This window comes from Camponotus floridanus, unplaced genomic scaffold, assembly GCF_003227725.1.
Source record: "Camponotus floridanus strain SB8 unplaced genomic scaffold, Cflo_v7.5 scaffold3, whole genome shotgun sequence".
Classification (NCBI taxonomy): domain Eukaryota; kingdom Metazoa; phylum Arthropoda; class Insecta; order Hymenoptera; family Formicidae; genus Camponotus; species Camponotus floridanus.
The window spans coordinates 7092795-7120080 of NW_020229436.1; the positions used below are offsets into that span (position 1 = coordinate 7092795).

At 28.6% G+C, this 27286-nt stretch overlaps 1 protein-coding gene across 1 annotated transcript; it reads right to left on the reverse strand.

The window, feature by feature from the left end:
* On the reverse strand, window positions 1–25578 carry LOC112638430. The gene is made up of 2 exons (XM_025410150.1): window positions 25161–25578; window positions 1–1582 (listed from the first exon to the last, which is right to left on the reverse strand). Exon 2 carries the CDS (start codon window positions 1569–1571, stop codon window positions 621–623), a length of 951 nt encoding a protein of 316 aa, XP_025265935.1. The 5' UTR covers window positions 1572–1582; window positions 25161–25578; the 3' UTR covers window positions 1–620.
* Between the last annotated feature and the right edge of the window lie 1708 nt (window positions 25579–27286).

Genomic DNA, 27286 nt, shown 5'->3' on the forward strand with positions numbered 1-27286 from the left:
TATTGAAAATTGATTATTGAGCAGTAAATGCAAAATTGCATTACACGTGACACACCATCGTTACTTATAAATAATTCTAACACACTCACATCAATAATAATGAAGTAACGTAATATGATATAATTCTCTCGGAAAATGTTATTTCAAACAAAATGCGAGTCGAGCAAAATGATGTTTGTAAATGTAATATGATTTTTAACGAGCCATCGAAAAACGATAAAATGAATTTAATTTAGCAAACTTATAATTGGAACACAATACTTTTTTCGCAACTTGGTTCACAATACTTTTTTCGCAACTTGGTTCTATATACAATCAATTGGATTTCAATAATTACGATTTTAATACAATATAATAATATAAATATAACAATGATAAGGTATATAAATTACAAATATTGCAGCGCGTTAATTATAAGCTACAACTTCGGAACATCGTTCAACATTATTTTTATATGAGATTGGTTTCTTCAGATTCACTCGGTTGCACATGTCGAGAGATTCGCGAGTAACATTCACTCAAATCCAGCTTGACGATTTACTTGTCACATCTCCACCTTGGAGACAAATTTCGCGATCGGCTCCAATTGAATAGAATACGTACATCGTGACCAGATGAACTCAGTAATACGTGTTTTGATAATCGGGATACCGGATAGACTGGTGCATCGAGGTGGATCCATCCGGCCCAAGCAGATACAAGCTGGTCAATTTGCCATTGAAGGTGTAAGGTTCCATATCAAGATTATTAAGCGAATCATCCGGCCTCTTTGCTGGCTTGTGATTCGCCTGCCACTGATAAATGGAGGTCGGCTTACCGTTGCTCACAAAATCGGCCGACAGATTGTCCAGGTTCGTAATTGGACTGTCGGCCGGTTTCTTGTTGATAGGTTTCTTTTGCCATTGATAGACGGAGATAGGCTTGCCGTTGCTCACAAAGTCTATGGGCACTTTGATGAAGGGATTAATGGTCTGCTGAGGGACCGGTTGAGGTCGTCCTACTGGCCTTACGTAGGGTAGCTGGAATAGCTCCGTTACAAGAGGTATTTGAGGCTTTAAGGAGGTCGAATAGGTAGGTGGCTGCGAGATGTATCCGAGGCCGGGTACGAATGTGTACGGAGTGGGTGGAAGTCGAATGTAGAAGATGTTGCTTTCTTGGTATCTTTTTTCAAACTCCCCTGACAATCTGTCCTTTGCTGCAGCCTCCGAATCGTCGTTGTAGTCGACTTTGTACGTGGATACCCTTGGGTAATGAGACACATGGGGTACCAGAGGATAGTCCAATAGTATGGCTTTGTGTTTTCGTCCTTGGGTTAATTTTTCGCCGGCTTCGTTATCGTATGCTTCCGAATCTTTAGGACGATCGGCCGTACGCTTTAAGTTCGACAGCGTTTTATTTATATTTTCCACCATCTTATCCGCTTTACTCGGACTCTCGTCTATTGTGTCCAAACGGCTCTCCGCGGGATGCAGAGTTTTTTGGATTTGAAGAATCAATCGGTTGTCCAATGAGCTTTGAAAAGGATTCGCCGTCGCAAATCCGATTATAGGAATCAGCAAAACCAGTACCATCGTCGTAGTGTCTGAAAAGGAATAAATTGTTTTAGAAAAAAACATTAAGCGTCAGTTGCGCGACATATATATTTGCAAAATATAAATCTAACCTAAAATAAAAACCTAATTTAACCTAAGAATAAAAGATTAAAAAATGTATAAAAATTATCTGTTTAGAAGCAGATGAAAAATCATTAATTGTAAAAGACGGATTAATAATACCCAACATGAAATATTACAACTTATATATTTCATGCGCAAGATATCTCATAAAATCAAAATTCTTGATATCATTTTATTTATCCCACTATAAATTATTGCAACACTACGTCTGCTTATCATAAACTTACTTTTTTCGTCGAAAAATTATTTTTTAGATTATATAAATAATCAACAATTAAAGATACATTTTACTATTCGCAGGGCCGGATTTAAAGGTGTGGAGAACCTGGGGCAATGAAGAGGTGAAGACTCCTAACTATTTTTAAATTAAAATTAAATAGAAATTTTTATGTTGTTTAAATAATATTTATTGTAAAATAATAAGGTCAAGCAATATACATAAATCTTGTAAGTGTTGTATACCATTCGATAGGAAATTTTACTCAAAAACTTGTGTTGTGGAGGCCTCCCTCTTATGGAGACCTCTGGGCTTCAGCCCCTGTTGCCCCCCACAAAATCCGGCTCTGGTCAAATATAAATCATTCGTGACTCTTTATCTATTTTTCGATTATTTAAATGTAATTCAGATTGAGATCGTGCAGTAAAACGATCGAATCGTAAATATAAATGTATATTTTACATAATGAAAGTAATCCTTCAATAAATAATCATATAATTAATCTATATCATTTAAAATCTAAATTTCTATACTTTAAAATATTTCGCGTATATATTTGTCAAAATACGTAAAATATTTCGAACAGATAATAACACAATGTTTGGTCTTGACGGCGTATACAATAGCGCGCTAATGTTTACATTCCGCGGTCTTGATATTATTCATACGGCGACACTCGAGCAAGATAGGTGCGAAACGATACTCTTCGTATATTATCGAATTTACTAATTGGACGATTATCATGATTTTCAATTAGATTAATCTTTCGATTTTATAATTCGTGTTAATATAATATTAATAAAACGGAGCATTTGTAATGAGTAGTGCATGAATTTGAAACTTTATATAAATATCGAACGAAAATAGTACTTCTCTCGTGTCTTCTGTTTCTTACGATATGTTAAAAAGTGCGTTTCTCATGTAATTATTCCGCGATCGGGAGTGTCATGCAAAGTATCTCGCGATCGTTCCATATATAATTAATTATTATTATTCGTATTTTCGGAAGTGAATGTGAATGCTACGAAGAAGCAAAGAATGAAAAAGAGATAAAAGAGAGAAAAGCATCGAACAACACATATGGAACAACGAAATATAAAATGTAAGTCATTTATAAATTATTTATCATTCATGTTACTTTTAGACATATTGCCTGTTGCTTTTTCACCTTTTCGAATTTATTCCTAATTATCATCTAACATATAACGCATATATAAAAAATATTTCAGTTTTTATTTTAAAATATTCCAAATAATATAATAAAATATTTTTCGTGTTAATTGATATTTCAAAATAGTTCAATATTTTATAAAATTTTTCACAATAATGTAATTATTATATACTTTATATATAAGAATTAGATATTTTTAAATAGACTAAATTTTTATTAAAAGTTTATATTCAAGATAATGCTAATTTACAATATTATAATTTACAATAATATACAATCAATGTCATCTGTATAAATGTTTAGATATACATATATTCTTTTGTTTTTCAGCTATAAAATATTGTTGTAATTAACATACATTAATTCATTGATAATTTCGATTTGCATTTAGAAAAAAATATATTTAAAACATTTTAACTATATCTTCTAAAAAATTATTTGCAGATTTTAAAAACACATTTATTGTTCAATATAAATAATTCGCAAAAAATGTTATAAAATGACACAATGCTTACTTAAATGAGAGATACGTTGTGTTACATTTTTAATCAATAAAAATTTTCATTGATTCAGTTTAAGATAGTATGTTTTATATACGAGTACAATTAGACAGTTTTCTTATCCAAATTGCTTTTATCTTTCGCATATAGGAACGGAAATAAATAATAAGAAAAAGAGTTAAGCAATTATGTATTAATATGAACGCTGTTGCAAATCTAAGCAGTAATTATGATAATAATTATTATATATAATATATACAATATAATATTATATACAATATAATTATTATATAATTTTCTCATTGTTATTTATTATTCTAACATCTCTGTGAATTGGATTCTAATTTTCCTTTATTAAAGAAAATGATCGTCGTGTACCTAATCTTTTATTCAATAATATTCATATAAGTAGACATTACAATGAGAAACAAAATTTTTATTTTAACTAAATGCTCACATACTTATTTCGTACATGACGTAAAAATCGGAAGCGCTATAATGAGTCAGATTACATTATTGAATGATATAATCAATCCCACACACAAATTATATAAAATTATATATAATATAAATTTCTCTCTTTTTCACATATATAAATTATATTATATTATAAATTTATATAATGCAACCCCCCACGGGTACACCTTGACGCGGTGGGGTGGCTCAGTACTTGGATGGTGCCTTGAGGTTTATTTTAAATTTTTTTATTTAGGATAAATCTCAAGGAGCCCTGAAGGGGAAGCTAAGTACCCAGCATTGCCACGAGTCGCACAAAGGCTCATTGCATCGCATTGCGTCGTCGACTTTCCGTCGTCGGTGCCGTCAACGTGTCGCGGATGGTGGCGTCTCGTTACCGTATTTTCGCGCTTAGCTTTCTCGCGTTTTCGCGCTTCCGTGTTGGACTTTTCATATAAAAATCCCAATTTTATTATTGTCACGAGTCTCCACTTCCGATGCCAATTAACTAGGATTTCGAGTTTGCACACGTTGCGCTATGCAACTATAAACGTACTCTCATGCTTTTCGTGCTCCGTCAAGTGATTCGGTCCGAATTGGTTAGAACTCGATCGATTGTTCGGAATGATCGTCAATGGGTCCCTTCTCTTTACTCGTGTCTACGGTCACACGCACTGCGTGTGTTAACCCTGTCGAGGAGGGTGGATTCCGCTAGGCACGATTTTCGCTCGGTAAAAGAGGTTGCCTCCCCATTTTCTAAATTGCTGATTGCTAGCATTTAAAAAATGTGGGTATCCTCTTCTTTTGCCGTCTACCAGTCTGGTAGACAGCAAATAGCAACCGCGGGAGGCATAATATGTCCGGGCGGAGCACCTGAAATCGTGCTTAGCGGATCCAGGTTCGATACGAGATAGGATAATTATGCGCGAAAAAAAATTGGTGAACTTCATTTTCCTCTACTTCCGTCAATCGTTTCGTCTTCTTTCCGGTTTGGACTTAATCCATGCTCGTTGTATCGTTGCATTCCTGACCTGTTGACTCGAAGTGGATTCTCGTAAGTGAAATGGGATTTTCGCTCGTACCGAAACCGGGAGTGCCGTTAAAAGTATATACATATTAAGTATATACATCGCGCAAATATAAAATTTTTAATCGCATCGAAATAGTGCGGGAGTGCCGTTCAGTATCGCGCGTAAAAGTGCGAAAATAGCGATAAAAATATCGCTCATGAGTGCGAGAGTGCCGTAAAGTATCGCGCGTCTAAGACTGAGAGGAGGCGCAGGCCTAGGAAAGGCATCCTGCATCGGCGGAACAACCTGATGGTGAGTACTATTTATATTATTTATTTATATTAATTATTATATCGTACATGTATTTTAGTCATAGTAATTTGAGTTATTTATTTGAATGATGAAACAAGAAAGATTCCAAGAAAAAAGGTTGTATGTAAATAATCCTATAAAACTTTCTATTTAAAAAAATAGGTTTCAGAATTTAAAAAATTATTGCATCTTTATTTATTTGTTTATTATTGCACATATCGGATATAAAATTCGGTGCGTACAATAATAATTAAATATAATGAAAGATTAATTATTTTAAGAGCTGCTAATTATATGAATTTTATGTTTGTATGTTACAGACAACGTAGCTTCAATATTGACAACTCCGCTGTTGCGCATCAGTGTTGGTAAGTGAAAAATTTTTATTTTAAGGTAACGGATTTGTGTAGAGTTTGTAGATTGTAGATGTAGATTGTAGATTGTAGGTCCGTTACCTTAAAATGGATGGACTAGAACAAATTAAATCATATAATTTTTTAAAGTTTTTTTTTCAATATACATTAAAGCTTGTTAAAAATGCAAAATTGAAATATTATTTAAAGGAAAATTTCATTTTTTTATTAATTTTTTATTAATTTTTTTTATTAAATTTTTTTTTAAATTAAAGGAAAATTTCATTTTTTTATTAATTTTACATTATAATCAATTATTTATTTTAAATAAAGTCCATCATTTTTATGTAGTGTAACATTAAAAAACTTTGCTTTAATTGATATAAATCTAAGTAAGTTATCAATCTATTAAACCATATGTAATGTTTAAAAAGTCCAATGAATGATACTATAGACTGAAAATATAGTAGAAAATGTATAAATGATGTGGAATTAATTTATTTTATCGTAAATCTTTATTATAAATTTTTTATTATAAATAATATTATATATTGTAAAAATTGCAATCATTTAATTTTGATTAACTTGACACTATATAGCATTATATTAATTAAAGCAAAGTTATATTAAAACGATAACAAACAGTCATAATATTACGACTGTAAATGAGCGTAAAATTAGGCTCATGTACCGGTGAAAATAAATAGCCAGCGGAAGGAGTTTTTCTCCTTCATTGATCTATACAGATCAAAGCTACTTTATCCTTGGCTAAAAATAGTCAAATGCTGGAAATTCGAAAAGTAAGTTAATCTAAAAACGTGCAATAGCACATAATAAACGCGTAAATTAAACGGATAAAATAAACGGGTACGCATAAAATAAATAATAACATATAAAAATAAACTCAGAAACTCGCAAAAAATAAAGAAACACTGCGTTCGTGTAATAAAATCCTAATTAAGGCATATTCCCCAAATCTCAAAAAATCGCATATTTCCGCTGGTTTAATTTGCAGAGCAATTAGGGCTGTTAGGATCATTGAAACTATTAGGATCGTTAAAGTTGTCAGGATCCCTTAGTAGGATAGTTAGGTAGGATCATTAAGGTTATTATGATCGTTAGGATTGTTAAGATCACTAGGATTGTTAGGATCACCAAAATTGTTTAGGATGATTAGGATTGTTAGAATTGCTAGATATAATATTTTATATAGTAGGATTATCTATTTATTATAACTTTATTATATTATAATTTATTATACTTAATTTTAATATACTATAAGGCTTTTCTTACAGAATATTAAAATTAAAAGTTATAATATAAGATCAAAAAATTATATATTATTTTTACAAAGCTATACAATCAAGATTAATGTATAATGTTCGACATCATTCTTGATTTTTAAAAATATTTACATTGCATATATAATGCGAATTATATGTAATGTGAATGTTTAATTTTTACGTTGTTTAAATAATTTATTACGAAATAACAAGGTCAAGCAATATACATAAACCTTGTAAGTATTGTATATTATTCGATAGGAAATTTTACCCAAAAATTTGTGGAGGTCCCCCCCTCTTGTGGAGGGCCATAAATCCGACCCTAATTATTCGCTTTAAAGTGAACTTCTACTTCTAACGCATCGATATTAGCGTCAGGATAAGACAATATATTTTATAAGTAGGTTCGAAAATTATTTTATTGCGGAGCAGAAATTTTTGTACCATGAAGAAATCTCGCGCAAATGTCGGTAGATCAGCGGAGCCAGCAAACGAGCCAAAACAAATTGTTCGCTCGTTGGGGTAGATGTTCTTTACGAGAGGCGCGTTTCCTGTCTGTCTAGCCACGCACACCATTATCGGGCATACCTCCTCACTTCTTCGCAGTCGCTCGCGATTGTACATCTGACGTCGAATAAATCACGTCCCTATGTAGAGTACGGGCGAGAAAAAGGCAGGGAAGAAAAGGGATAAGGAGACAAACGCGATGCGACGCCATGAGGCGGCATTTGGACATTCCATGCCTTCTGCTCGCGCGCTATGGTGTTTTCTCCCTCCTTTTCCTCCTCCTCTTCTTCTTTCTCCTCTTCTTCTTCTTCTGCCGCAGTGATGGCGCGAAACGAATGAAACAAGAGCACCAAGAATAGTAATTGAAAGCGGGTTATAAAATCGTCGAGTCACGCATTCCAGTCGCGAAGTCTTTCCGTGCTCGCCGGAGGACCTTGCAGAAGGTCGGGTAACAGAACGCATAAGAAATGACCTTTTGGCATTTATCCCCCTCCCTCTCCTTTCATAGATATTACTTTTGATTAATCACGAAACAATGTTATTTTGATTTTCGTTTTTCCAAAAATAAATCTAGTCTATATTTTTACTGAAAATGCTTTCATATGTGTCTTACATTCTACATATGTACGTAGTATTGATTCAGGGAAAAATATTAATCTTTCATTATTATGTAATAATTATTATTAAATTTAAATTATATGCATGAAAATAATTATTAATATTAATGTCATATTTTATTAATTTTTACTACTAATAATTTTTCAGAGAGATAAACATCTCAGCTGTCCTTTTTCTTATTTAGTATTTATTTTTGCCCTTTTGCCGAGAATACGCACACACATAACTCGATATTTTATTTTCGCTCTATGCTGTCTACTTATCACTTTTTGCGATCTGGAAGATGGCAGCTTTTTCATCGGTTATATCGGTGCAATCGCTCAATGATAGCCCTCGATAGACGATGTTTATTGCAGATTAATAGCTACACCATTATATATACATTAACTATTAGCAGCTCGTTACTCACTAATCCAATTTGCTCCAGTAAGTCTGTCGAACTTCATTCGCATCAATCATTCAATAACTTTTTCGACCAACTTTATAGAACGAAGTTTTTAAAACGAAGTTTTTAAAATAGAAATTTATATATTTGTAAATTTTATATTTTTATAAATATGCAGGGCATTATGGATAAATAAGATTTCCTATATTTATAAAGTTTAAGATTCTAATTTTATTTACACAACTATCTTTTATTATACAGAGTGTCCCAAAAGTGTCCCAGACCGATCGAATATTTCATAAACTATGCACTTTGGAAAGAAATGTTTCAAACAAAAGTTGTATGGCTTGAAGGGGCCCATCAGATAGGGGCAATGATTTGACATGGGAGAGTCATTTGAAAGTCACATGAAGATCACCGGCAATTTCTTAAATGGAACCCCCTATTTTTTATTACATATTCGTGTAGCTTATCTCGAGAGCTTTCCAAAACACTATAATAAAGTATTTCTTCATTGAGTATTTTTCGAATTATGAGGCTTGAAATCATTTCTTAATTTTGCATAAACCATAAAATATCTAGTAAAATATTCATTTCTCGATTATCTTACCTTAATACTTTTATGAACAAAATAATGAGAGGAATCAATTGGTGTAAAGAAAACACATAGTTGTTTTAAAAAAAAAATGTAATTGTTAATTGCAAATTACATATTTTTTTCTTAAAAACAACTACGTTTTTTCTTTACACCAATTAATTCCTTTCATTATTTTGTACATAAAAGTATGAAGGTAAGATAATCGAAAAATGAATATGATATTTTACAAGATATTTTATGGTTTATGCAAAATTAAGAAATGATTTCAAGCCTCATAACTCGAAAAGTACTCAATAAAGAAATACTTTATTATAATGTTTTGGAAAGCTCTCGAGATAAGCTACACGAATATGTAATAAAAAATAGGGGATTCCATTTAAGAAATTGACGGTGATCTTCACGTAACTTTCAAATGACTCTCCCATGTCAAATCATTGCCTCTATCTGATTGCCCCCTTCAAGCCATACAACTTTTGTTTTAAACATTTCTTTCTAAAGTGCATAGTTTATGAAATATTTGTCCGGTCCGGGACTTTTGGGACACTCTGTATATACTTGATATTATTTTATGTATCTTTTTTAAATTTACTATAAATTTCCCAAAAAAGATAGGCTTATTACGAAAATAAAGACAAATAACGCAAGATTATTGACCAAAGATTGTACCGTAAATTTCACAAGATTGCATTTATATTTCGGCAACGAACATAATAATAACATAGTGTTCGGTCTTTATGGCACATAGCACGCTAATATTACGTGCTTCGGCTCTATTATCATCCGCGTAAGACGATATTCGCGAAGGAAAGTGTAAGTCGAATTTCTTTCTGAAACACGATCGTGATAAGTATCGAAAGATAATTTGATATAATTAATACAATTAATACAATTAATAATTATCTTTTATATACGTTAAATAATATGTAATTATAGATATACGTAATCATAAATCTCAATGATAGACCTCGTGATACGTATTCCGCATAATGTATACATTTAATCAATAATTGAAGCGTGACAGGAATCAAAATTATAAGTTATCCTTTTATTGCTATTTTTATGATCAATAATTATTCCTTTAATGATACTAGAATCCAGTATATTTCTTCCACACGATGCTTTATCGTTCCATTTTTCAATCTGAATATAATTCGATCTAAATATAATTCGGATTACACACAATTAATTAAATCATGGATCCAAATAATTAGCATGACAGATGACTTTATAATTTGTCAATCGTTTAGTAATAATCTAATTAATTTAATATTTCGCGCACACGCATATATGATCGAATCTCGCTAACTCGAACCTTAAGAGAACAGAAAATAAATAATTCGAGTTTTCGAGTTATTTTTTGAATTATAAAATCAAAAATATTTTAGTTAGAGTTATAGAAATGTAAAAAAAATTCGACTTATAGAAGTTTTGACGGAAATTAATTTTGACACTAGTACATGAAAATGTACATTGAAATTATATACAAATAATTCGTAATTACAATAAAAAGCAGAGTAACAAAAAAAGATTTCAATAATTTTAATAACTTTTAAAGAAATCAATTTATATTTATTTATAAAGATATATATATAATATTATTTATATGCTATGTTATTTACAATAAAGACAATAAGATGCTGATTTAAAAAGCACTGCAGCGTTCCTGACAATGAAACGTTATTGCTGTTTGTTCGATTGTTTTAATAACCGACAGAAAAAGAAGAAAGAAAGAGACAGAAACTGATGAAGAATCTTTTTATTTCGAGTTATAAAGGTTTTATTGATCAAACTTTAGATGTAAAGGTATAGAGATACAGAGGTCAATTCATATTATTGACTTTTATATCTCAAAACAATTCCAGTTATAGAGATGAATTAAGGTAATTGATATGCTAGAAAAATACTTCGAATTAATCCCGTATTTTCCTCTGACCTGGAGGTTTCCTTCGACTTATTTCCAGAGAATAAAGAAAAATTGTAGAATTTTTCGAATTAATGAGGTTCGACTGAATACGTATATATGTCATAGTACGTAAAATATTTTGGACAAAGGAGGGGCTATTTAACTAGATAACTCACTTAGTAAGAGTTTGTCCGGAAAGCGAAGATTTAAGATCCAGCCATTTACGTTTCACATATTTTTTTAGTCCGCAAATATTGTTTAAACAATTATCTGTTAGAAAATATCAATTAGTTTATTTCTTTTAGCTGAACTGCACTAGTTCATTATACGTTTTATAAAAAATTATAAATAATTTTTATTAATTAACTTGCTACATCATACGCTTACATCACCGAACATATTTCTACAAGTCACTTCAAATATGTAATTTATGCAAAAAACATTCCTTAAATGAAGAATTTTTGGAGCACATATTTGGAGTAAGAAATACAATTTGTGGTGTTTCTCATATAATGTAGCATATTACATGAAAATATCCATTTAGATAGAATAGACGAAACATGTAGATTTTCTAATGGAAGAGAAGAGGAGTTTTAAAGCGACCCGCATTTTTCCAACGAATAATTGTTAGAAAACAATGTTTGCAGACTAGAAATATATGTTACGCGCAAATGGCTGGGATCGGGAATAGAACTAGAGTCTCTCGCCAGGCAACTGCTCTTACCACTTAGCTATATTCAAACCTCACACTTTACGCAGGTTCTTAACATAGTTATAAAGTGATACGATTCCAGAGCGATGTTGGAATCTCAATGGATGCAATGCTACAGAGATGGATATATATATATATATATATATATATATATAAATTTATTTATTATTAATTATTTATATTAATCATTAATAATGTATTTTAATAAGTATTTAATTATTTATAATATCTTAATTAATTTTATTATTAATTTATATTTCCCTAAATTTTCTTTAAGTTATTAATAATTTATTTGAAGATTAATAATTTATTTTATATTAATCATTAATAATAAGATTATAATAAGTTAAATATATAAGTATTAAATGTTTATTAAATATTTAATATTTAATTTATGATATACAATATTTATTAATAATTAAATAATTATATATTAATAATATTTATCAATAAATTTAATTAATTTTTATATTAATATAATTAATATAATTTCATAAATTTCATTAATTTTTATTTATTTTTTTTATGTTTTCCCCATTTTTTTCTGTTTATATATTTTATTTTTTTTAATTTAGAATTTACATTTTTATTCGAAAATTTATTTTAACCTATAAAATAACTTTGCTTTTTAAATTTTTTAATAATATATTTAATTTAATAATTTACATTTATTATATATATAAATATCCCTACTTTTTATATATTTAATTTTATTTTAAATTTTAAATTCATTTAAAATATTAAAATATTAAAATTCTTGTTATCATTCGCACTGCGACATTCGATCAATAAAGTAATGGAGCAAAACGCATATATTGTTGAATTCTTGTCTTAAACGCGATCTGCATAAATATTGAAACATAACTAGCTACAATTTTTACAATTAATTAAACGATATGAAAATCACGATTGATAAACCTTTATCGAAGCGCGATCCTTCATTATTGCCAGTAAAAATCGGAACAATGGATTATAAATTTCCTCACGATCTTTCTATTATCGAGCCTTTAGATAATAATTGTTACTTTAACAATATTTAGAGTCAAAGATGAGTTGTTCAATGCTTTAAATATCTATAAAAAAACGCGAAAAAGAATTAATTCTTTAAATTAATTCTTAATTAAACGACTGCTATAGCGCGATTTTTCATTATTTAGTCTGTAAATTTAACATTCATGTTATTATGCGTACTGCATATATATATACATTAAATAAAGATTGTTGACGATTAACATATGATTTTACTTTCATATAAACATCGAGCGAATCATACTTTTCGTGTGTGTTGGTTCTTTTACAATAGAATAAAGTGCCTACGCATATCTCATGCGTTTGTTTCGCAATCGAGAGTACCGTGCAAAGTATCTCGCGATCGTTGCGCATACGATTAATCATAATTAATCGTATTTTCGCGAGTGAATGTGAATGCCACGAGGAAGCAACAAAGGATGAACAAGAGAGGAAAAGAAGATCTAAAAGAGCATCTGGCATATACAAAGTAATGAGAGAGATATGCGGTAAGCAATTTATAAATTATTTATCATTATGTGTATGCATGTGTTTGTGTGTGGATATGTATATAATATATATATATAAATTTATTTTTCATTTTTGTGAAATCAAATTTATTAAATTCTTTATAGACTTTTTCGTAAAATTGTAACATGAGCAAAAAATAAGAAAAAGATTTTCGACGTATCATTAAATTCCTTCTCGATATACAAAGTAATATGTTAAATATAATTTATATTATTTATAATTTATATTATTTTATATTATTTACATATATAAACATAAATCATTATGTTGCATTTTAATTTGTTATTGATTAATAGGTAATAACTTTTTATGTGATAATCAATATTATCGACCAATGAAAAGTATATATTGCAAATGTTTTAGCATCAGTCGATATTTGACTGATTGTCAATTTTAAAGTAACATTAATAAATAATAATTTTTAAAGTAATATTAATAAATAATATTTTAGGCACAAATTTGTTTGATAAATTTATAATTTTTATCTCAACAAAAATTAAATGTAAATAATTTTCAATTGTTAAACGTGAAATATTTTATAATTAATATTACATATTCAGAATTATAGACTTGAATAAAAAATTGAATTTTAAAAATGTATTATCTTTATTGGATTCTATAAAAGTAAAACTGAATTATTCACATAAATAACGCTTTTAATTTCGCTTTTAATTTTGATATTTAAAAAATAATAAATTACACATGCATGCAACGTACACACATGGACGTTAAAATTGTTAGAGCCAAATCCTATGCGATATATGACACACTTTGCTTTAATTTTTTCGTCGCTTTAGCTGTCGTGTCGCATTACGCATTGTACGTTGCGCGTACGGACCGTTATTTCTCTGAAACAAAGCACCGGTACATATGTAGATACATACATGTGTCACTATGAGCATTACATAATAATGTGTGGTATTTCGTAACGCGTAAGGCGAGGCGTACATTACAAATATTCAGTTTCATGAAAGAGAAAAAAGAGAAAGAGAAAGAGAGAATTATGCTCGTGACATGAAATAACGTTAAAGTATTATTTATTTTCAAATGTAATTTCTCCCACAAAAATTCTTTAAAATTTAACGAAAATAATTTAAGCAACCAAATAATTCAAATAAAAAATTCAAATGATTTAGATAATGATTCTAAATGAGTATACATATAAAAAGATTTTTATTATACAAGATATTTAATCGAAATAACGTTGAAATATATATATGTAATAATAATATAAAAATAATTTTCTTATATATAAAATCGTATACACACTACGAGTAATTGTAATCTTCTGATCTGAATATATTATAAAAATTTTAAATCTTGTACATGTAATGTATTTGCATTTGAATCATGTAGAGCTACTGAAAATTCTATTTTAATTGAAAAGAAGTAAAGATTCTGATGTTTTAGATTAATATAAGAATGATTAATGAAATATAAAACATTATAATATATAAGTTTTTTTTCATCTTTATTTATTTATTTTAAAAAATATATCGTATACATTAATAAATGGAATAATTAAACTTTTTAATGGAATAATTACTTTTTAGACATGCACAATCTTTTTATTTTTATTTTATACTAAAAATGTATTCTATATGAAAAATGTAAAGTAATAAAAAACAAAAAAAAGAGAAGCAATAAAGAATAAACAGATATAAAATAAAGAATACAATGTTAAAAAAGTTTAATTGCATTTAATACAAATATTTTACGGTATATATATATTTTACGGTATATATATATTTTACGATATATATATATTTTACGGTATATATTATAAATATAAGAAAAGCATTTATTTCAATTTATTTAACTTCAAGTCTCTTATATTTTTTCTATTTTTTACAAAGACAAAGAATAATATATATATAATAAAGTTAGTCAATTTTAAAAAACATGAAAAATTTAAACGCTAGACATACATGTATGTTAAACATTTTGCAAAAAAAAAATAAATAATGCATGTAAAAATGTAGGATTAAAATTAAAGATGTGGGAAAATTACATTTTTAAAAATATTATTTATGTTAAATTTTATTTAAATTATTAATCCTTCCATATTGCGCTAAAGGAGCATATTTAGGACATCACAAGAAGTTAATAAAAAGGAAAGAGAAGTTTCTGAATTTAAATTATCTGTTTTTAACAAATTAATAAATAGATAAAGAAATTAGGCTTTGTAATGTATTAAACAACAACAATTCGAGAAAAGGAGCGATTAAGAGACACCGCGGATGGTAGTGCGTAAAATTTTTTAGAAAATTAGCGAAAATTAAAACGTGTGAAAGACATATGCCTATATTTTACTTGGTGCATTAACCAAGATATAAAGTCTCAATTCGAGAATACTTTAAGACCCCTCTTTACCCCCCCCTGAAGAGACTTATCAGTTTTTATTCTCTTATACTTTTTTATTGGTAGCACTTTAACTGTTTAATTTCTCTATTTTTTCTACACACATAGATATAATTTCCCTATATTTCTTCATATATGTAGATCACATAAAAATCATGTAAAAGTTAAATGCAATAATAAACGCAATATTTCCGATGGAAAGGAAGATATCGATTAGAAAGTCGTGTATGCTCGCAATAAATGGAATCTAACGTATTATTTTCTCATCAATAGCTAAAGATATATTTAACTTACATTTAACTAAGAAGCGTTGAAGAAAACAGGAAAACATACATTATTTCCTGCCATAGATTGCATTTCATTAACTTTTTATAATCATTTTCTCCACATTAACCTGTTTTACATTTAATCTGTGTTTCCATCGAAAAATTCAATAATAACAGAAGTAAATCTTTCATCAGGACATTTTATTAACATATTTATTTATTTAAATCATTGGCAATATGTTTGATTCTCATGATTATCGGTCTTATCTTTCGTTAACAATTTTCGTCTCATTTGGAAAATAAGAAAAAAAATTGCTGCTTCTTCTCGACATGTCCAATGGTCATCGAAGCATACCAGAAATACCATATCTATTCCAATGGAACATAAGCACGCGAAATTAGTTTCCAAATTACTACCGTTTGCCAATGCATCAGTGACAATAGACACTAAATGTCACCGTAGATAGAAAAGTTGTATTATTAAATCGTACTTGGATTCTCGACAGAATAGATTCCCCTTTTCGCGTATGCCAGCGTACAATCAACCTTCAATTTCAACGGAAGCCAATGGGAGAGAGTTGGCTATCGGGTAATAAACACATAGCCTCGGGATCCCATTGTTGACCCGAATAATTGCATGTTAATCACACTTGAACTCCGTGAAGCGGAAACGGGGCCATTTTTTTTACCGTCTCTGAGCAAAGAAAGACTGCTACGTTTGGTGAAAATCACACACGAGTCCACTCTTTCGTTTTTTTTTTATCGCTTGCCAGAAGAACATTTAAAATAATATCGCGTCAGAGGTCGAGGCTAAATAGCTGCCAGGTGTTTCTGAGGCGCTCTTTAAGACGTTCACGTCGTTAACGTGAGAAGTAACAATGACATTTCGGCATAAACCGATCTATGAATAGCGACAGCTAAAGACTTGATTGACAGACGAATAAAAATAAAGTTATTACACCCCTAAAATTAAAAAGAAATCTACCTTCCGTCTAACATAATAAATACATGATTAAGAAAATGATGAAGCAGTAATGCGGCGATTCAATTTGACATTTGGATAAATTATTATTGACGCGTGTCGTTCTTCGACACAAAATAGGGAAGCAAAGATTGCTATCGCATTTCGAGATACTCGTTCTTATTTGCTGTTTCCTTAATCATCCAATTTTACGCCACTGATTTCAGCATAGATGTCAGATATAGCGTAGATGTACTTGGAATCTTGCAGGATGTAGAGCAGAAGTTCGTGATTCATTGTCCATTCAAGAAAGAATCCTTTATTTTTTAAGTTAAGTGTCATGACTGCTTCAACTTTCAAAAGTCAAAATATCTCAGGAACTATTAATTTTTAAATTCATTCTAACATTTTTTATTTAGAATTTGCCACTCTATAAAATTCTACTATAAAAAATTATCATTCCATTAAAAAAAATTAAATTAAGTAATTTTTAAGTCTCTTTCATATTTTTATTTACAACTATTGTCATGTGACATTTATTTCAAAACGTAAAGCTTTTTAAATTGCCTAAAATAGGATAATAAAATTAATGGATCACCTTAATGACATATGGTATAGATACCGAGATATAAAATAATTTCAGAAACATTTAAAAAAAATAAGAAAAAGATTTTCGATGAATCATTAAATTCCTTAACCGATATACAAAGTAATATGTTAAACATAACTTATATTATTTAAATATATAAACGTAAATCATTATTTTGCCTAATTTATTATTGATTAATAGATAATAACTTTTATGTGATAATCAATATTATCAATATTAACATGTTTTATTTAGAATTTTCCACTCTATAAAATTCTACTATAAAAAATCATCATTCCATTAAAAAAAACTGAGTTAAGTAATCTTTAAGTCTCTTTCACGTCTTCATTTACAACTATTATCATGTGACATTTATTTCAAAACGTAAAGCTTTTTAAATTGCCTAAAATAGGATAATAAAATTAATGGATCACCTTAATGACATATGGTATAAATACCGAGATATAAAATAATTTCAGAAACATTTAAAAAAAATAAGAAAAAGATTTTCGATGAATCATTAAATTCCTTAACCGATATACAAAGTAATATGTTAAATATAATTTATATTATTTAAATATATAAACGTAAATCATTATTTTGCCTAATTTATTATTGATTAATAGATAATAACTTTTATGTGATAATCAATATTATCAATATTAACATGTTTTATTTAGAATTTTCCACTCTATAAAACTCTACTATAAAAAATCATCATTCCATTAAAAAAAAACTGAGTTAAGTAATCTTTAAGTCTCTTTCACGTCTTCATTTACAACTATTATCATGTGACATTTATTTCGAATCGTAAAGCTTTCTAAAATTGCCTAAAATAGGATAATAAAATTAATGAATCACCTTAATGACATACGGTATAAATACCGAGATATAAAATAACTTCAGAAACATGTTAAATATTAATATTTTAATCCAAGTATCTCACATATCATCTTCAATATTTATGCAATTTTATGGAAACATATGTTAGTCGTCAGAATTATAAGAATTCAACTTTGAACAAATCTTCTTTTTTATTTAGGATACTATTTGTCGGATAATGTGTTTCTTTAATTATTTAGTGCGCGTAATCATGTTTTGTTAAACGAAAGCAATTCAGCACACGATAATTTATGCAAAAGAAAACGGTGAAGGATATCTCGGAAATTAGATATCACCTAATTAGGCTTGCCGTTGGAGTAGCACGTGGCTTTCCTAATGAGCGACAAGGTTCTTTCTCTCATATATAATTGCAACAGACAACGAAGGACTCTTCGAGATGCAGGTGCTTCCTCTGAAGATTACGATCGTGCGAGCGAATCTATTTGCCGTTTGTCATTCCTATCATTATCGCGAATCACGGGAAGCTCGATTTAAAGAATGCTGATTGTTGGAATTTAGCAGTTTTGATCTGCAAGAATTTTTAATTAAAATTTATGCTTTAATTTTAAGACTATGCGAATGTATTGGGTGGCTCTCCAATCTTGCAGTAATCTCACATACAAATTATTTCGAGAGATACAAAATCGCTTGCGAAGGTGCTCGGTCGACCGTTACCGTAGATACTGACCTACGATTCTATGTGATTCTATCAGGAATGCTTAATTTCTTTTTCAAGATACGTACCATCTTAAGTAAAAAATATTGTATCTCGAATAAATACGATAATTATTTCCGGCATTTTACTATCGTATTTTCTTTCCTCGCTATAAATGTGAGATCCTGCAGGCAATTTCAATAAATGTTGCATATTATTATATTATTAATTATATTACAATATATTATTATATTAATATATTAATATATTATTAATTATAATATATTACAATATATTATTAATTATATTCTTATAATTCCTATAATTCTATATTCTTATAATTATAATTGTAGTATTTATATGCAAAGCAAATGAAAATGCTTCATAGAAATATCTATGTGAGCTTTATTTTTTGATGTGTGACCAGCTTCCCGGATTCGAGCGATCGTAAAGCGGTTTTTTTTCTACGATTTTGCAAAAATAATTCTTTAATATCACTGGTTTTTATATTAATCCGGTATATCGATGGCGAAAAGCCGTGACGAATGGCCGACAAGAGTCGATAGAAAAAAGAGAAACACGATGATGAGTGTCCTGTAACATAAATTTCGCTATAACTGGGGGATCCATTACGACTGAAAGTGCTCATCTCGTCAAACAAGATGCTTTTTTGTATCAACATATTCTGAAATCGCCATATGACTACTGATTTTTTTCTCCAAATAGAAACATTAAAGCTGAAAATATAGGGAATATATTACTCCGGAAAAAGATATAATATATTTTGTCAATAATTTTACGGCTAATTTTAAATAAAAAATGTCATATTGACATAAGTTTGATTTTAAATGATTACTCAAGCATTTTAATATTTGCTAAAGGACTTAGAAAATCTTGTATTTCGAGATACACATGACAATAGTTTTGTTGCGAGTAAAAACCGAAGGAGATTTGAAGAATAGCTTAATTTTTTTAATGTTAATTTTTAATATTAATTAATTAATTTTTTTAATGACTTAATTTCCTTTATAGAATGACAATTTTTTATGATAGAATTCTACGGAAATTCTAAATAAAAAATATTAGGATGCATTCAAAAAATTAATAGTTTTCGAGATATTCAAGTTCCAAGTTGAAGCAGTCATAATGTTTAACTTGTACGACAATTACTTGGATTCAATTAACAGAGTCAATACATAAAAAAGAAACAGAATAGAAATGTCAAGTTCACGTCAGTTGATGTAGTAAGTTATTTAACATTTCCTAGAAGAAAAAATCGAATAGCATTAGATTGAAAGAATGAAGTGTCCATAAAATTGATCCTCCATATGCTATCCATTCATCGGAATAAATTTCCTCCTACGTTCATCAAGCGTTAACCAACGCAAGTTACATGTTGACTCTGTTAATTGAATCCGTTGTGGGACAAGTGTCTTAATTAATGTTAGCTTAGAAAAATTGAATTTCTCAGAAAGTAAAATTAATTTTAATATTCTTTTATATCTCGAGAATATTTTATTATTACAACAGGTATTTGTTTTGAAACCCATTTACTCTAACATTTTTTTTCTCTTCAGAATTTGCCGCTAAAAAATTATCATAAAAAATTCCCATCGCATCCAAAGACAAAAATAAAACTGACGCTCTAGCTTCAATTGTTCGAAAGAGTAGAGATGTCTCGGGTGAAAAATTAGTGAATCATTCTATATATTTTGAAAACCGTGAAATGTAGTACACATTCTTTCAGATGGAATAAACCGTTAGCGTTTATTAACACTATTATAATCGTTCTATGATCAAATATACTGATTACATTGAGAACTAATTCCACATTAATTTTGGAATGTATAGCACAATCAAAGGTATTGCGATTTAATGTGATAGTTCAATGTTGGTTATAATATTTAGGTCTTAAGAATCATTAAAAATCTCACACACACACATTCTTGAATTCACATAACATTCTTGTAATATTTTTCACAAAATTACCTTTAGAATCTGCTGATAAAATATTTATATTTTACTTCCGAATTATTCTGTATATACTTAAAAAATGAGTATCTTATAAATTTATAAATTTTGTAAGATTATAAATTTTGTTATAAAATTATAAATGTTAAAAAACTAATATTAAACACTGCACATGTCACCTTTTTTTCTTTTATATAATGTTACTTTTATAAATTTCATAAGAAATAATTTTTAGCTGTCTAATTTAATAAAATAAAATATATATATATGAAATAAACAGAACGTGTCATGACGTTTTTCGTTTCCTCTTTTGTAATAATTTGCCAGTTTTTTCGTCTGATTTAATGCGAAACTGTAGTTTTAGTAAGAACCTGTTTAACCTAAATACGTGCTTTTGTTAAATATTCTTACTCATCCTTTGCACTAAATTTTCATAATTTTTAAATGGAACCGCATTTTTCCCAAGATCTTCAAGACAAACTAATATTTATGGATTCTTTTAATTAAATTAAAAATAATTAAAAGATTGATCTATGTTTGGAATTTTAAAATAATACAAAAATCCGCAACTTTTCTTAATCTTCCCAAAAATTATTTGTTACTTAAGAATGTGCAAAATATTAATGACATAAAACAACAATATACATGATTTATTGTGCGATTTATTCACACAAATCATATCTGGATTTCCTAGAGCGACGACATATTTATGTACAAAATGTTGTCTTTTTTTAAAAATATGTCGTCTCTCTCTTAAAATATAATTATTTAATTGAAAATTTTATCGACGACATTATTAAATAATTATGAGTAAAATCAAAAGTTTAGCACCAGAGAAGTCGAATAAATTTACGATACATGATTTAATTATCATACATTTTCATACATTATTTTTGTATCTTAAAATCTCTCCTCTTATTGAAATATCTAATAATAATAATAATAATAATAATAATAATAATAATAATAATAATAATAATAATAAGTTAAATTACAAGAACGGTATTTTCTTCGGTAATTAATAATTATGTTATCATTCGCAAAAGTCATAGTAGAGCGCGTCATGTTTTATTCTATCAACTATGTTATGCCTTTTTACTCCTAACATTAACGTTCCTTATTTTAATACCGATAGCTATAACTTGCTCAAAACTCGCATTCGTTTCGATTTATAATAAACGTTTTTTTTTTCGTTTCCTAAATCGCTGGCAATTTATTGCAACTGTCTCGTTTGATGAAGAAAAAGGCGTTGGATATCGAATCTGTGAAAATTTTTCAGTCTCGATGATACAAGAGTTAAACTGATAAAATATATTTTTTAATTTTAATATATTTCTTTAATTTTAATATATTTTAATTTTAATATATTTTTTAAATTTATATTTAAAATCTATTTTTTAACATAAAATAAATTGTTTAATCGATTCCACATTCTGTGTAGAGAGAATAATCGATACTTCCTGGTCGTACAATGCTATGCGCCGCTCCTTTACACAAAGTGCGGTCGTAACGATCTTATTAAGTTCAACGATCGCATCTTGCTTACTATCCTAAATTCCTGTTTCACGAATGCCATGCGAAATAACACTCAATTTAAAAATCAATACAGTTTATTCTCATGCCCTGCTGTCTAAAAACTTTCACCTTATTTCATTTCTCTCGACAGATGTAGAAAATTACTAACCGGCAATAAATTGTAAAACTGATGCCATTTATAATAAATAAATAGTGCCCTTCTTTTTTATATATGAATTATATTCGATAAATAAGAAACAAATACATATGGGTGCTCGCAATTTTCGGCAACAATTAAATATAAATGTCGTCTTTCGAGGAGACAAAAATAGTCGAATAATCTGTATCTCGTTTTCCGAATATTTTATACGAAGGTTCCCACGTGATACGTTTTACTTTCATTTTATCGCTTTGTAGCCAGTATACTCGTATGTCGAACATTGTGACAACTTAGTAGAAAAAATTGCTTATTTATTACAGACGCTATTAAATTTGGAATCATTAGGAAGTGAAATTCTCAAGTCCGAATCTCAAACCGGTTATACTGCTAACGAATACAAAAATTTGTCTGGTATACGAGCGGTCCTTATGATCCACCTCACGAACCAACGATCGAGTCCGTAAATAGAAAACGAGCTTTTACATCGTATTCATGACGGCGAAGGTAAAGAATGATTCTCATAGAAAGAAACAGCGACATCGACAAAAAAAAATTTAACAATAATTTCGAATAATATACGAAAAATGAAAACAGCAGGCTAGAAGGGATTTAACACAATTGTATTAATCGATAAATCGATCATTGCAGTAAATATTGTACACGAAAAAAATTTTTCGTTAAATTTTAACGCAAATTTTATTATAAATTTTCGTGTTTTATAGAAATCTTAGAACAATTTGACATCTATGTAAATTTTTAAATAGCTTTAGACAATAAAATTTCCACGTAATTTTTATAAATAAAGATTGTATTCTTTTTTATTAATATTAATATTATTATATTATTGTATTATTTTTAGTATTATATTATTATATTATTTTTAATATTATTATATTTTTATTAATATATTTTTATTATATTTATTAATTAATTTATTATATTTATATTATTATATTTTTATTAATATATTTTATATTGTACTTTTATTAATATTTTATATATTATCAATGAGCAGCATGAGTGTTAAAAGTATTTATAAAATTAATACAGTATCTTACATTTCTATTATTATTTTATATTTTTTTTATTTGAAAAAGTAAAATATCACAAACTCTTTAACATCTTTTTAAATTATTAAAATTTTATAAGGTACACTTTAATAAAATTTAACCGAATTTGTGCATTTAATATTTTATTATATTAATAAAAATTTTTTAAATATATAAAATACTTTAAAAAATATATGAAATACTTTAAAATTTAGATTGTTTTCTAAAATAAATCTTAAGAGAGAATTCTCTCCGCATAAAGCATCGAGGGAAAAAATTTCTAGGAAAAAAACTGGACTGAATCATTGATCTGATTGATTTGTAACTTGAAATACGAATCAGTTTTTGCGACCATAGTACATTGAATGTACGACACATTCTAAATAAAGTCAGTAATTGAGTCAGTTGAATTTACAAAAGGCGATTCAAAAACACACTTTGTGAATTAATCGCGAGTTAAGTGGGCAGAAGAAAAAGTGTATTTTCGCGTTTTATCATTCACAAGCAACGCGTGACATGAAGATATCGATCACGTAAATAAAAAAGAAGAATTCTTCGCGATTTTCCCATGCTCGACTCCCATGCTAGCCATTCGGATCTCGTTGGACATTACTGGAATTTCAATCGATAGAACGGTGATAGAGATCGTGATCGACATGTCGTTATCATTTCGATCACTTGCAGAAGGTCGCACGTGATTGCACTAAATCCCGTATTGCTGGATAAAAATAATCGCAACGCACGGGTGGTACCATCGATAAGAGATTTTTTGATAATATAACACAGATTTTTTTATTCATATATATAATCAAAATTTTGTACATGGCAATTTATATGTTTAAACTAATTTATTGTTGGATTATTTCCTTTTTTTTATAAGAATCATTTAAACATTTTGAATATAAAGATAATATTTTAATAAATAATATCGCCGAAATCTTGAATTATACTAGAAATTAAATAATGATTTAAAAAAGTACAGAAAAAGAGATGTGGCCCATCAAAAATTGAATAATAATCTTATGATAATATCAGATTTTAATTAATAAATTGTAAAATTGACAAATTGTAAGCGTGGAAAAATAATTGAAATAGTAAAGAATTATCCAAAAAAATAGTCCAGAATTTTTTAAGCACACAAGTCTTCTTTAAATTTAAATTTTCTTGTATTTTAGTAATTTTATTAATTATTTGATAATTTTTCATATAACATTTTTTTTTATTTTTATTGATTATTTAATAATTAATTATTTAATTATTTTTCATATATAATTTTTTTTTATTTTTATTGATTTATTTTTGTATTATATTTTTTTACTTTTATATTTTTATATCATACACACTTTTCCATGCCATGTACCTATCCACGTTGCGTTTCTCGATCGAGATTTATGGAATCATAATTTCGTAGAATTTCTGCGCAATTATTCACAATTATATAATTGCGCGTTTCAGAGCAATTGTTCAATTCGCGCGCAAAAACTTGTGAAAGAAACGGGCAATTTACTCACCGAGTTATCCTAATCTCGCAAGTAGAAATACTGGGTGGGAGGATCAAGCCTCGAACGTCTCTTCTCTTCTCCTCGAATGAATATGTATGTTTTCTCCAAATGCATCCGAGCATCCGGTCCTCCGGGAGGAACTTCCGTTTCTTTCCTCCTACACTTCTCCGTCCGCGAACAGCTGAGCGCGTGGAAGCCGTCGATCGCGCAAATTCACCGGTTCTTTGGATTTGCGATCTGCTATCAGAATGAAAGCTTTTCTTAAGGCCGTGTTGTACTTATGTGGCTACCCCCACTTGCGTGGCGAACGAACACTTTGGACTCTTCGTGGCGTTTAAAGAAGTCTATGCTCCCCTCTAGAACAAGTTGATACGAAACGGCACACTTTCGTCCGTTTACTCCTCTTCCCGACATTTCACTCTTGCTGATGCATCTTCACTCTTCATGACACTTTTGCTTTTGATACGGACAGTCCTTTAGATCCGTACGAGTTCGGTTATCATGAGTCTGAGTCATTTTAATGACAAATCGATCGTTCCATCGAGTCTTCTTCTGTCATTTTCTGACAGCTCGCTCTTTCTTCAATTTTCCGATAGCAATCAAATTTATTTTTATTAATTTATAATTTATTTTATAAATTATTGTTTTCAATTTTTTAATCATTAATTGTTTATTTTAAACGCTATTAATATACAGGGTGTTTCAAAAGTCCCGGACCGGTCGAATATTTATAAACTATGCACTTTAGAAAGAAATGTTTCAGACAAAAGTTGTATGGCTTGAAAAGGGCCAGAAAACACATGGTGTAAAGAAAACACATAGTTGTTTAAAAAAAAAATATGTAATTGTTAATTGCAAATTATATATTTTTTTTAAAACAACTATGTGTTTTCTTTACCAATTGATTCCTCTCATTATTTTGTACATGAAATTATTAAGATAAGATAATCGAAAAATGAATATTTTACTCGATATTTTATGATTTTTGCAAAATTAAAAAATGATTTCAAGCCTCATAACTCGAAAAGTACTTAATGAAGAAATATTTAATTATAGTGTTTTGGAAAGCTCTCGAGATAAGCTACACGAATATGTAATAAAAAGTAGGGAGTTCCATTTAAGAAATTGACGGTGATCTTCACGTGACTTTCAAATGACTCTCTCATGTCAAATCATTGCCATTATCTGATGGGCCCCTTCAAGCCATACAACTTTTGTTTGAAACATTTCTTTCTAAAGTGCATAGTTTATGAAATATTCGACCGGTCCGGGATTTTTGGGACACTCTGTATATTCTCGAAAGAAAATGACTCGAACTAAAGCTTCTCTAACACTTTCAGAATGATAAAAAAACAATCTCTTCCAGAATGATAAAAAAACAATCTCTTGTGACATAATAATTAAAATTTTATTTTTGCAAAATTTTTTCCGTTTGTTCGATACACTTTATGTTCGATTATATGCCATATTTATTTATTTAATTGTTACATTTGATCACTTGCTCTGTCACGGATAATCAATACCGTATCCTTGCGCTTTTGTCAGCTTCTTAGCTTCATCGAGTTAATTTTTTGTCGTGATCGATTATTTATCTTCCAGTATTAGTGCCTTTACTAACTCATTGAGCCCAGAATATCGACTTTCTCTACACTCTCACTATATCAATGAATGCCACAGTTGCCATATATATGCACTTAACAAGTATAATGGCAGGAAAAGCTAACTATTTTATCGTAAATACATTAAGTAATTTGACAAGCTGTACATATAATAAAGTTGGTCAATTTATACAATAAATAAGTAAATTACAATAAAAAAAATAAATATATAATAAATAAATAGATAAATAGATAAATACATAAATAGATAAGTGAACAAAATAAATAAATATATAAATAGATAAATGAATAAATAAATAAATAAATAAGTAGATAAAAATAAGTATAAATAATAAATAAATAAATTACATTATAAAATATCTCTAGCATTTACATCTTCTAGATGCGTAAACAATTGATCGGTGGAAAATAAAAAAATTTCATAAATTCCGCAGAAACCGTCATTTTCGCGCGACGTCAAGTTTGAAATAATAGTACGTAAGAAGATGCATAAGCCATTACATAAGTCTCCACAGA

Bases quoted from the DNA above. Each gene is read 5' to 3' on its own strand.
- LOC112638430 (XM_025410150.1), bottom strand. From the start codon at position 1,571: ATGGTACTGGTTTTGCTGATTCCTATAATCGGATTTGCGACGGCGAAT.